Source organism: Meleagris gallopavo, chromosome 1, assembly GCF_000146605.3.
Source record: "Meleagris gallopavo isolate NT-WF06-2002-E0010 breed Aviagen turkey brand Nicholas breeding stock chromosome 1, Turkey_5.1, whole genome shotgun sequence".
Taxonomy (NCBI): Eukaryota; Metazoa; Chordata; class Aves; order Galliformes; family Phasianidae; genus Meleagris; species Meleagris gallopavo.
The window spans coordinates 23,581,657-23,594,217 of record NC_015011.2 but is presented as its reverse complement, the minus strand read 5'-3'; the positions used below and the strand labels follow the sequence as shown (position 1 = coordinate 23,594,217).

The following is a 12,561-nucleotide window of genomic DNA, read 5'->3' as shown; positions in this document are numbered from 1 at the left end:
AAAAAAAAAAAGCTTAACCACATGATATTTTTCTTCTGCTGATTATCCAGGAATGTCTGAATCTTCAGACAGGTAAATCTTAAACCAGATACCACTCTTACCACATTAAGCAACAAGTTAAAGCAAAAAAACCCAAACAACATAGATGTCCAAAAACCACACATAATGAACACAAGAACTTCCTTGACTAATCAAACACACAAGCAAGTGCAGTGTTAACTGGTGTTAATTAACAATAGCCAAGCACTTCTTCATTGCTATAGCACATAACCACAGCACAACAGGGCTCCTAAGGAAAACACTAGAAAAAGTTCACTTGTCTATAAACAGAGACAAATCCAATCTATGAAAAAGTTACCATTGTTGAGCTCCCCTGAAATACTCTGCAAGCATACCCCATGTTCATCTGCAGCTGGGAGCAACACATCAGGTGATACTTTCCTTGGACTTCCAGAATGTGTCTGTACAATCCAAAATACATGCATGAGAACTAGTACTAAACTTTTTTTTTTTTTTAAATCAAATGCATCAAAGGTTTATGTATCTCTAATAAAAGGGCAAAAAAAATCCTCACAAGTCATCTAAACAATTCCGTAATGTTGATAAAGGCTGGCAAACTGGACAGCCACAAAAATGAACATGGGAAATCAAGATGTTGATTACGAAGAAGTAGCTGCAGCTCTGTGTTGATCCAACATTTGCACCAAATTTGTGCCTGACATTCCAGTTTGAGCTTATGTTCCTGGGGCACATATCCCACAGTGGATCTTGTATTTTTAAGAAAGGGGTGGGGGATGAGTTTTTTTCCCCCACAACAAAAGCTAGAGGGGAATTAGCTACAGACCCTGCTCACTCTCATCTTGTGAGTTATCAGACAGAATGGATAAACACAGCCAGCACACTTGGTGTCTGTGTTGAACACGATTTTGAAAAATGGATCAAGTCTATCTACAGAAGACAGAGGTCTATACAGAAAAATCTAAATGTCTAGGTTGCTCATCCTAGGGGCAACCATTTAACTTTGACTGGATCAGCAGAACAGAGCTGTATTGTGGAAAATACTAATCCTCACACAAGCCACCTTGAGAATCTCCTAAACTTCTAAGCAGCAATAAACTGTGCTGTATGAACACCATGCTAGAAAACCAACTCAAAAGCCAGCAGCCAGGATGCCTATGTAAGTAGCCTGACCTATCTTTGTCCCAGTACTAACTGAACAGAGAACCTACACTCAAAGTATTTCAAGGACCCTCAGTTACTGACATAGAGCAACAGCAACGTGAGGTAAATAGGGCTCAATTTGAAGGCAAGCTCACATATAGTTTTCATCTGACTCTTCCCCAGATGGGGGAGATGCACATTTCACAGAAAGTACCTCAGAATCCCAGGGAGATTCAGACTCTTCCTCTTGCTCTGCTCCTGCTACTAGCAGGGCACCTATAAAGAATGGACAAAGAGAGACACCGAGAATTTACTGCACTCCACTTTTATCCTCCATCAGTCAAACATAGGATCTGAAAGATGAGTAACAGTTCTACAGCAGAGGACAAATCAAGAAATGAGTTACATTCAAGGGCAACTTTACACCCAGTCACATCATAGTATTCTCTTTACTTCTCTTCATCTCTTTTCCAGCAAAAGATGCCTAAGCATGACAGCTGAATGGCTATGTCCTTCATGTTTAGACAATGTTCAGGAGGAAATCCAGCATGCTTCAGTTTCAGCATATGCAGAGCTTGAGTCATCTTCCCTCTAGCCTACACCTCCATCATCTGGCATTTACTATCACTTTCCACTGTACAAGACATACCATAAAAGCAAGATGCAAAATACCCTCACACTAAGAGGAAGCTGCCAACACACATTGGTCCTTGCTTAGTGCTATCAAGCGAGATCTCCCCTGACTAAGATTCATTACTCTGCACCTTCTGAGAAGGCAGATACTTAAGGACGGACATTTAAAAGTGGAATAGGAGCTCACAGTTCCAACACTTAGCCCAGACAACTGCGTTTTCCATCTTATCACTTAACAGTCCAGTCTCTTCTCACCACCGAACTCCTGTCCAGAACAGATCACATTCATTTCTCTGATTTCAGCTACTCAATTATGTAAAACAAACTCAGGATTCACTCACAAGAAAAGCATGGAAAATGTGCAGGAATGAGCCAGACAATAGTGATAGTGTCCACTCTGGAAAACCATAACTGTCGATTCCAGCCTGGGCGCTGACTATCTATGCTTTGCCAAATGCATGCTTAGGGGAAAATGTGCAAAGAGAGAAGAGCATGTATCCTCAGTGCTTCTGCCAGATTCTCTGTACATCTGACCAATAGCTACACATGCTCTGAAAACATCTACTGCAGCAAGCTATGCTCTGGAGACAAAGAATGGAAATAGTATCTTCCCCTGGTCTGAGACCCTGAGGTGAGTACCCAAGCACCCAACTCTCTCTGAGCTGGTCATGCTCTCAAGCACACAAAGGAGTAGCATGGAAGAGACCTTCCATATTTTAAAACTGAACAAGGTGAAGCACTGGAAGAGTTTTCTCACAATTTGACTCAACTCTGTTCTTTGCTGAAGCCCTGAAAAAAACAGAGCTTTTCAATCTGATAGTACCCACCAGAAAGGGAAACACTACTGTCACACACAAGACACACTAGACTACCTGTTTGTTTTGTTCAGACCACTTCAAGGAGAACACAACAACAAAATTAAGAAAGGAACTTGCTTCATGCATAATCATTTGGAATCCAGCACCACAATTTGTGATTTCTAAGAATGAACAAAAAGGAACAAAAGCTGCAAACCTTCTCTCCCATTGCAGGCTAGGGTTCACAGGTAACACGAAAGTTCATCATCTTCAAGGGTAATCATCATTTTACTTCATTTACGGAGCATTAATACTTACACAGGAACAATCAGAATCAATATTTAATTAAACTCACTTCTCTCATTAGCAGCGTCTTCTTCATTATGGACTTGATGGTTATTACTACAAACAGAATTTTTCACACCATCAAAAACTACAGTTCGCAGCTTCCCACCAGTATCTTCCTTCTCCTGTTCTTCCTCTTCTTCCCATTTAGGCGACTCTTCCTAAAAGATTGACAAAAACAGCTGGAAAGAACAAACCAGTATCTTCTTCACCACACATGAACAACTTGGAAAACACTTTTCATGAGTAAGAAAATGAAGCAAAGCGCAACAAGGTTTCTAAAGGCCTTCAATTTTTCAGTGGGAATCTGCATGATTAAACAGCAATGCCTCATGTTGTAAACCTCACCCCTGAGAGCCCCTGAGAAGCACTTCCTTGTGACAGTCTAATTCCAGTTTCATTTATATTATTCAGAAGTCATTCCTTTTTCTGCCTACTTAGCTCACAATTTCACTAGCTTCCTGCCCTCAATTTCATTCAAAACTTCCTTTTGTTTCCTAAGTTGCAGTCATTATGCCATTAATTGTACTAGATGGCAGCAACTTTTAACAGATATTATCCATTCTCTCAGTTTTATGTATTAGAAAGTCCACAGATTCCAGAAAGAATCCTGTCTTTCTCCTTCAAAAACTCTGCAATCACATATTAAAAATATTGAAAATAATGTCTGATCCTACTCTTAAATGTAAGAAATGACTTTGGCTACAAGTAAGATATCTTTAGTATCAAAATATGATGACAGAAATGTGGATACATGGTAAGCATTAACAGGAATACAGTTTACTGTTGCATATGAATTACCCTTAATAAACCCTTGCAATTGAATCATCCCTCCACACTTACTTTTGTGCTTGAAGAAAATGCTGTCCTTAGATTTTCCTCACATCTATCTAGACACAGGTTTTCACTTTCTTGTTTCCGTGCTTCATGCAATTTATTATCTACTTCTTTATACTGCTCTTCTTCAGCATCTTCATCATCTGTGACAGAGCTTGGTCTTTGATTTTCAAGCTTTAAGCTTCCCGCTGCTGACCAAGAATTACTACTACTTTTGAGGCCATCACTGAAACTTAACTTTTCCTCCTGAAGATCACCACTATTTGAGAGAGGCTGAGGTATCCCTTTTTTCAAGACTGTCATTTCAGTGTCTGCAAAAGAAGAGGTTGTATTTCTGTGAAACATCTCCTGCATTATGCTTTTCTTCTTGCAGCTTTCTTGTTTATCTTGCAAATTATTTAAATTTTGAAGGACAGCTTGTTTTGGTACTGACTCGTAAGATACTTCATTATTCATTCTCTTTGGAGACATGGCTGTTATATTCTCTTGCAACCTTTCATAATATCCATCTATAAAAGACACAGGAGTATCAACAGATTCCTCCATCTTTTCATCAATTTTTTTACATATTTTCTGATAATCACTGGAGACACTTCCAGCTCCACATTGTGCATCCCCTTCATTCTTAACATTAGTAAGATACCCCAATTTCTGATTAATTTCTTCTTTCGGTTCTATTTTACCTCTCTGCTCTTCTTCCATTATTTCATTAGATTGAGTTTCTTCATCTTCCAGATCTCCTTCCTCCTTTTCATCTTGAGTAAGATCTTCCTCTTCTTCCTCCTCCTCATTGTCATCTCCATCATCATTTTCGTCTTCTTCCTCTTCCTCCAATTCATCTTCCTCAAGGCTGCTTGAATCTGAGATATCTTCATTCAACAACTCTCCACATTCTCCTCTGTCCAGGTTTGCATCTCTTGTTTTTTTTGTTTAAGGCTTTTCTTCTGTGACTTAGGACTTTCAGTTCTAGAACAATCACCACCACCTTAAAGCATGAGAAAAGTAAAAAGGAATATGAATCAAATGGGTTATATAAATAGCAACAGGCATTTACCCATTTAAAACACAGGAGAGGAGTCATCTGGGACTGTATGGAAAAGCCAGGTAAGGGCAGGATGGGGGAAGGACAGATCAGACACAAAGGCTTAGGAAGGGACTCAGTATATCAGATATTTTTATTATCTGACTTATTTTACTCTGAAATGACCATGTGCTCTGTTCTCATAACACTATTTTCCTCAATTACTGTAGTCAAGTGAAACAAAACAAAACAAAACAAACCAAACCCAAATGAGATTACTTAGCAAGTTTACTTTTGTATGTCATTGTATCATGAAGTCTTTTCCAAATAACTTACCTGTATTCCTGAACTTCTGGGAAACATTCATTAACATTGTCAAGTTTGGCTTCTGTGGCTTCTGTAAATAAAAAAACATTTTAAAATAAGAATTATTTGATCTATTTTTGTTTGCTTGTTTGTTTTTAAACACATCCCTTACTTACATCAAATCTTGAACAGTAAATACAACCGGGCTGTCCCCTTTTGAGAGGACTTAGATGCTTGCTAGATCCTTCAATTTTAATTACACAAACATTCCTCTTGCGTACAAGTCAGTGACTATTCACAACTATCTATAGATGGATAACAATTCTAACAAAAATGGTTTTTAATCCATAGGTAAAATACAACTACACTTGGGATTGCAGTGTCTGGCTGCTTACTTGTAAGTGTCCACAACTCAAGTATCTACTGAAGTTCCTTAATTAGTTAATACAACTCCACCTAGTGAAAGATCCGCAAATATCAAAATAATGCTAGAAATATGCATTAATTTCTCTTAAATCAGTGCAAGAAAATGAAACAATGTTTAAAAGTACACATCTTTGCATCTCCAGCATTACAGAGTGTGCTGAACTACCAAACTAAAATTCCTAATCACTGCAGAATCCCAGTGCAACATACTAAACACTCCAGACATGACTGAAAAAATTGGTAATCCTTCAGAACATTTATAAAAACAGTAGGATAAGCACATGGAACTTAGAAAGAGTAAAATCCAAGTATTCAAAAAATGAAGGAAATCATGCAGTGTGAGATTGTATACAAGCATGGAATGCCATCTCACAGAAGAAGGAAAAAAGAAAGAAAAAATACTTATTTGAGCAACTCAAGCAACCTAGTGAGGAAAGAAAGCGAACCAGGTGATGAACAATTTCACTAGATTTTGATAAATAAATGTTCTTTTTCATTATCAGTTAGAATTCTATCATGTAAATTAGGGGAAACAATAGCAAAGTTAGAAAGAGAACAGAACAGGTTATTTATTAACTTATCAACTCCTAGGATTTGCAAATCTCACTGAGTGAACAACTAATACAACGTGGTAGTTTATCTTAATATCTACTGCTCCTTTGCCCTAAACCACAAATCTACTGCATGTTCTGCCAAAGCTACAAGTTTTTAGGAAAAACTCATAGCACAAGAAAGGTTGGGAAATGACTCCTTTTTAGGAGAATAAAGAATGAAATGGCTGGAAAAGCAGCTTCTTTCTATCTCAGAGAAAATTACCTTCAAATCACTTATTTTACACAACCATTTACCTGTAAAGGCACCGTACCTTGGGTGTAAAATCCAGTTCTTCTTCCTCAGAAGTATGCCAACTGTCATTACTGCCCTCTTTTTCAGAACTTCTTCAAAAACAAAGCAAAATAAATACTGGTTCTCTCAAATAATTCCTCAAGTAAGAGTTTGGTATTTTTAAAAGCCTCACCTTATTGAGTCTCCATGGGAAAAGTCATCTATTGCTGTTCAAATATAAGTAATTGTAAGTAAGTATTTGTGCATCACAAGCCATATTTAGTATTTAAAATACTACTGTGCAGAATACCTTTCCTTGATTCTCCTGTTCTTGGTGTCTGCTTAGGAGACTGCTGCATTCCTACATCCATTAAGGGAAAGGCATGGAAAGGACAGATGAAACAATGACATCAGAATAAATGTAGAATCTCAGAAGTTTGGAAAACACAAAAAGCACACAGACAAAGCTACAGCACTGGGAGAATACACTGTGAATATCACATGCATTTGTGTACACATATACATCTGTGCTTCAAAAGAGAAGCCGTGGAACACTATCCCTACATCAAATTCTTTCACAATAAAGCTGTTACATTTCTCTAGAGCAGAAGGTTGTCCTACTTCTACTGATTTTGTCACATGTACAAGCAATGATGTGGAAAAACAGCTACTGCCAGAAACATACGCTTAAGAAACAGTTAAACGGTTTCTCGTCCCCTCTGGCTTTTCTCCGTTTCCTTAAGAGGGAGTATAGGAAAAGTTTCACCTGACCTCAGGGTATATAAATCACACAGGAGTGCTGATTCACTTCTGTAAGAGCTTTATAATGCTGAGACAATTTCTCGAATGACTTGGGGAAACACTGAAGGAACAATACACTAGTATGTGCTGCAGTGGCTAAAAATACTGTCACCGTAGACATACTAGAAATAAGAATTGCACAACTATTATATTTCTCAAAAATAAATTCCTACTTAAAATCTAAGAGGTCAGTCATTCAATATGTTCTGGAAGCCAGTTTGTCTGTGACTGATACAAAGGCTCATGTTCTGACATCCAAATAATCATGAGCAAACTTGTTAAAAAATGCTGACCTGTTCAACATTCTTCACAATCTTCTCTTCTAATTAGAAAGTACAGAAGTAGCAGAAAGAATAAGGTCAAAATTTTAAATTGCAGAAAAATAATAGAGGAGAGCAAAAGAAAATAAAAGAATTCTAAAGTGGATATTTCTCTGGTCTCTGTCTCAGCATCCTGGCTTCTCCTCTAAAGGACACTTTGAAGACTGTTACTGTGGTGTATTAAAATGACTCTCATGATGCAGGGTGTGGATGCAAGCCAGAGACTGCAGAGTTAATTCCAATACTGTTTCTACTACGCTACTAAACTTTCTTTCTGTGCCCTCCCACTGCTCTGCTGGTGTCACCTTTAAGAGAATGAGCATAAGGTGAATCATAGAATGGTTTAGGTTGGAAAGGACCTTTAAGATCATCTAGTTCCAACCCCCTGCTACAGGCAGGGACACCTCCCTCTAGACCAGGATGCTCAAAGCCCCATCCAGCCTGGCCTTGAATGCTTCCAGGGAGGGAGCATTCTCAACCTCTCTGGGTAACCTGTTCCAGTGTCTCACCACCCTCACAGGAAAGAATTTCTTCCTGATATCTAGTCCAAATCTATCCTCAGAAGAAGAATCCTTCAAGTCACATATTTTAAAATAACCCAGGTCTGTTAAGGCTTACAATGGGGTACTAAAGCAACTATCTACGTGCACAGAAGGTAGCAACTAAGTGGGATTTGAGTGAAAACAGATTTCAATGATTAAACCAACTGTATCGAGCCCCACTGAAAAACAAGAAAACAAAACTTCAAAACCAACCTACGAAGAAACTTTTCCAACCATTGTCTAGTTCAAAGCAACTGCTCTTAAGTCAAAGGCAGTATCACTTGGGTCTAAAAATCTAAAATAAGTCCGGGAAGAAAAAATATGCCATGTATTCTTTGTTCATATAATTTGTTTATAATAAAAAAGTAATGAATTGTGTTTGAACAGTCTGCTGCCCATCTGACACGTGATTCTGACACAAAACCCTTAAAAATGAGGAACAACCAAAACCTCCTATGTTAGAGCCTGAAATGTAAATTGCAAGACAAACAATTTCATTCATGTTGAAGTAGCAATTTTCTAAGAATCCCTTAGGGCAATGTTAGCTTATAAACACTGCCTGGATTTTACAAACTCATTCTTTCTTTTAATTACAAGTCAATGAGAAAATGTAACAGTTTTTCTGGATCACAAGGTCCTTTTTTTTTTTTTTAAATAAAACTAATTGAAGATGAAGAAATTGGAAATTTTTCTTAGAAATCTAACCATGTCCAAGAAGATACACTACATACAAACACTGCACTATTGATGCTAATTAAGTTACTTTTCCAATACAATTTTTGTTAATGTCCCACAGTGTAAACAAAAGCAATTGTAACTGAAGGTGAGAAATTATGTGACTCTCTAAAAGGAGTTTAGTACAAGTGAAATTATTTAAACAAAATGACAGAAATCCAGTGGTAAACAACAAAACATGCGTCTCCTTGCAATTCACCTGCTACTTCACTGCTATAAAAGATAAAACAACTATTTGGGATGAAACTACAGCTTTTAGAATTGGATTATTCTGAACAACAATCTGAATGAGCATCTCTAAGTAAAATTGCACACCAAAAAACAAGGCCACTCTAACCTAGTTCGTTCCCTGTCTTCCCTCCTCCCCCTTCCTAAAAGGAAAACTTAAATAAATGGGCAACTTGGTGGGCTGAAGGCGACAAGTGTATGAGCAAGTGGATGTAATGCACACAAATCACAACTGTCCTCAAAGCCTGTTGAGATGCACTGCAAACTAGCAGCAAGCAAGCACATTCATAATACTTTTGCGACAGTCCACCTGACGCTTCCGCTGAAGTCCATACTGAGCACAGTAAACTTAAAAAAAAAACCAACTTAAGGAAGAGGCCACCATGATTTTTCCCACTAGCTCTACCACAGTTAAGTATCCTACCTCCTCTGTCCACAGCAGGTGCACCAAATGTAAAGCCAGCAGCTCTTGCCTTGTGAGGAGTCATCGGCACTGGGATGCCTCGGGAAGCACCTGCAGAAGCTTCCCCTGTGTTCTCCCAATCTGCATATTCTGCCAGTTGTTTACTAAGACTATAGACAGAAAAAAGGTGAAATGCATTTGGAAAAAATAATCCATAGCTGTATACAACACTTAATGGAATAATAAAAGCCTCATATTATCCATCCTGGACATATCCATAGCCAAAACAATTTGTATATTCACCAAGGGTAACATACTCTACGTATTGCATGACTGTAACATACTCAGATATTCCACACACATCTATTCTATTGATGCACATCCAGATCTATGAAGTTATTAAGTTAAGAGTACTGCCTGGCACCCTTTTGCAGTCCAGTTTTTACAAATACAAGCACTTTTATGAATGAACACCCATGGGTAAAATGCTTATGCATAGGAGTAGTAAAACTGCTTAGTAATTTAACAGAAGAGATTACAGCTAGATCTCTTCTGAAACAAAATGTAGGTGGTTCCCGGTCAGTGAAATTGAAGACAGTAATAACAATGGTTCTGTTTTGAGAGAGTTTACAAACATTTCAGTTTTTCAAGTTGAACCTCTGTGTCTGTGGGCTACATTTTAATAGTGTATACTAGGCGGACATGAGCTTAGCAACAAACACTTGAAATCTTACAGAGAATTTTGAGCAGAAGCTTTCCTCAACTTTCAAAATGACACCAGACATATGGACAATATATGTGAGAAGATGTCAATGAACACATCTTCAAGATAGGTCTCAACACACCATTAAATCTTAGAGCTGTTATCGAAAAGTTCCAAACTCAATACTGATAACTGAAAACGTGGCAATAAATTTAGAAGTTTACCTAACATATCCATGAATAATAGCATAATCCTCAGCTGTCCATCCATTAGTGTCTTTATGGGAAAGATCAGCACCATAGCGAAGAAGAACTTTTACCAACTTAAGCTCCCCACCGGAAGCAGCAGTCATAAGTGGGGTTCTGCAGCATCCAAAATAGAAGACAAAATATATAATTTTAGTCAGAGATTATAATTATTTTAATTCCCATTTGCTCACTCAAAGAAAAACAAAATCACTTTATGAACTGAAGAAAAAGTTTATACATTAACAACACTTGCATACAAACTATGCGTCAATTTGAAAAACTCTCTATGGCATAGCAGCAATGTTGCTGGCACAATGGCAAATTTCCTGCCACAGTGGCTATCATAAACAATGCTTTCTTGCAGTTCTCAATGCAGAAAACATGCAATGATGCATTACACAAGACCTGCAAGAAACTCTTCTCTGCGTCTTTCTACTTCAGTGCTCATTCCCATCCCTCTCATCAGTCCAAACTGAAGACAAGTAAGTTAACCTGGAGAGTTTAGATCATTTCCTCACCTCTCACACAGATCTCGAGCATGAACGTCAGCTCCTTTTTTAAGGAGGAACTCTACCATCTCATCATGATGTTCAGAGACAGCAAGAGTAAGGGGAGTACATCCATCCTGAAAGGACAGAAATAATTCAAGTTAAAAATCAAAAGAAACAAACAAAAAGTCTTCAATAAAAATATCAATGCAACTTTTTAAAAGAACTTTTTCTTTCCTAACAAATCTCAAAATGTACCTTATTCTGAGCATCAATATGGGCATTGTGCTCAATTAATATCCCCGCCAGAAATGTGTTAGGAGCTACAGCAGCCAGGTGAAGGGCAGTGTTGCCGCTAGCATCTCCCAGGTTCGGATCAGCACCGTGCTCTAGCAGGATTACCACACATTTTTCTTGCTGGCATTGTACTGCCTGAAAACAACGCACACAAAAAAAGTAAAATTTCCAGCAGTCATATTTCATTGTGTCACAACTACTACAACTTCCCACTCCTGGAATATAAAAGCATCTTCTGAGATGAGCTAGCATACACCCAGCCCACATCGGTTATAGCTTGCATGTTTCTACACAGATTTTTGTAAAGAATCTAGAAAGACATCCACCATTTAGTACATAATCAATAATTCCTACTTGCAGCGGCATAACATGTTCTACTTACCTTCATCAGTGGTGATCTGTTATCACTGTCAAAAACATTTAGCTTACACTTGTTTTCTACTAGAAACGTAACGACATCCGCATGTCCATTTGCACAAGCAAGATGCAGTGGTGTCCTAAAAATTAAATGTGTAAATTGAAACTGACAGCTAAATAAATCATTTCACTCTGTGGTACATGGATAGGGCAAATTTCATTTCTCCATCCCAGTTACCTCCCAAAATAAACATAATAAAATAAAATAAACAAACAACAAGCTTAATCCATTACCAGTAACAACAGCTGTATACCCAAACCCCGAGGCTGGCTAGGAACAACCCTCCACTGCATTTGCTTAATGAGACAATATTTCCTCCGCTGTAAAACTGAACTTTCATAAACATTTCTGTGATGAGGCACTGCTCACAGCCTCTGACAGAAATGCACTCATAGTACAATGAGAGAGACTAAAGCTTGGGAATCTGAGGTCTATGGTGGCATGCATGTAAGCCTCTAGGTACTCCCAGAATCATTCACACACTAGAATTGTACACAGATGCAAGATATGAATTTTTTAGAAAAAAAAAAATCATGTGCTAGTTTGGTTATTACTGCAACTAGTAGAACACTTTTGCACCAAACATCTGGCAACATCTGGCAGAGCAGACAGCAGAACACTGCTATACCAGCTACAAGAAAGTAATATCTGACATTCCTGATGCTTCTAACTATGATATAAACAGGATATCACAGAGGAAGTCCTCTTCAAGGAGGGATAGCTGTGTTTCTACTACACAAGACAGGAAGAAAGGGGCTTTTTCAAACTGTGGAACTGCTAAGGGTCTGATGCCAATTAACCAGCGTGCTTGTATCCAAAGCCACAGTCACCCAAACAGTACCTGCAGGCATTTCTCTCCTAATCACAGGGCAGAGCAGCACAAGCTTGCCTGTGTGCAGAAGGCAAAGTTCCTGCTGCTCTGTGGGACAGAGTTGAGCTAGAAAGCAGTCGGGATCTTTCTCCCTCAAAGATCACACAATAAAATCCTGCAATTCCTCAGGAACCTACAGGGAGGTTGTGTTTTTTT

At 38.2% G+C, this 12,561-nt stretch overlaps 1 protein-coding gene across 1 annotated transcript in view; it reads right to left on the bottom strand.

Moving 5' to 3' along the window:
• LOC100544585 (ankyrin repeat domain-containing protein 26-like) overlaps positions 1-12,561 on the bottom strand; it is a 47,542-nt gene that overhangs the window by 32,584 nt on the left and 2,397 nt on the right. Inside the window, 14 exon segments of the mRNA XM_019612412.2 lie at positions 359-461; positions 1,376-1,437; positions 2,947-3,097; positions 3,780-4,693; positions 4,696-4,758; positions 5,131-5,191; positions 6,392-6,464; positions 6,545-6,578; positions 6,662-6,712; positions 9,402-9,550; positions 10,308-10,445; positions 10,850-10,956; positions 11,078-11,251; positions 11,499-11,613. Of these exon segments, the coding sequence (XP_019467957.1) occupies positions 359-461; positions 1,376-1,437; positions 2,947-3,097; positions 3,780-4,693; positions 4,696-4,758; positions 5,131-5,191; positions 6,392-6,464; positions 6,545-6,578; positions 6,662-6,712; positions 9,402-9,550; positions 10,308-10,445; positions 10,850-10,956; positions 11,078-11,251; positions 11,499-11,613 (2,195 nt within the window).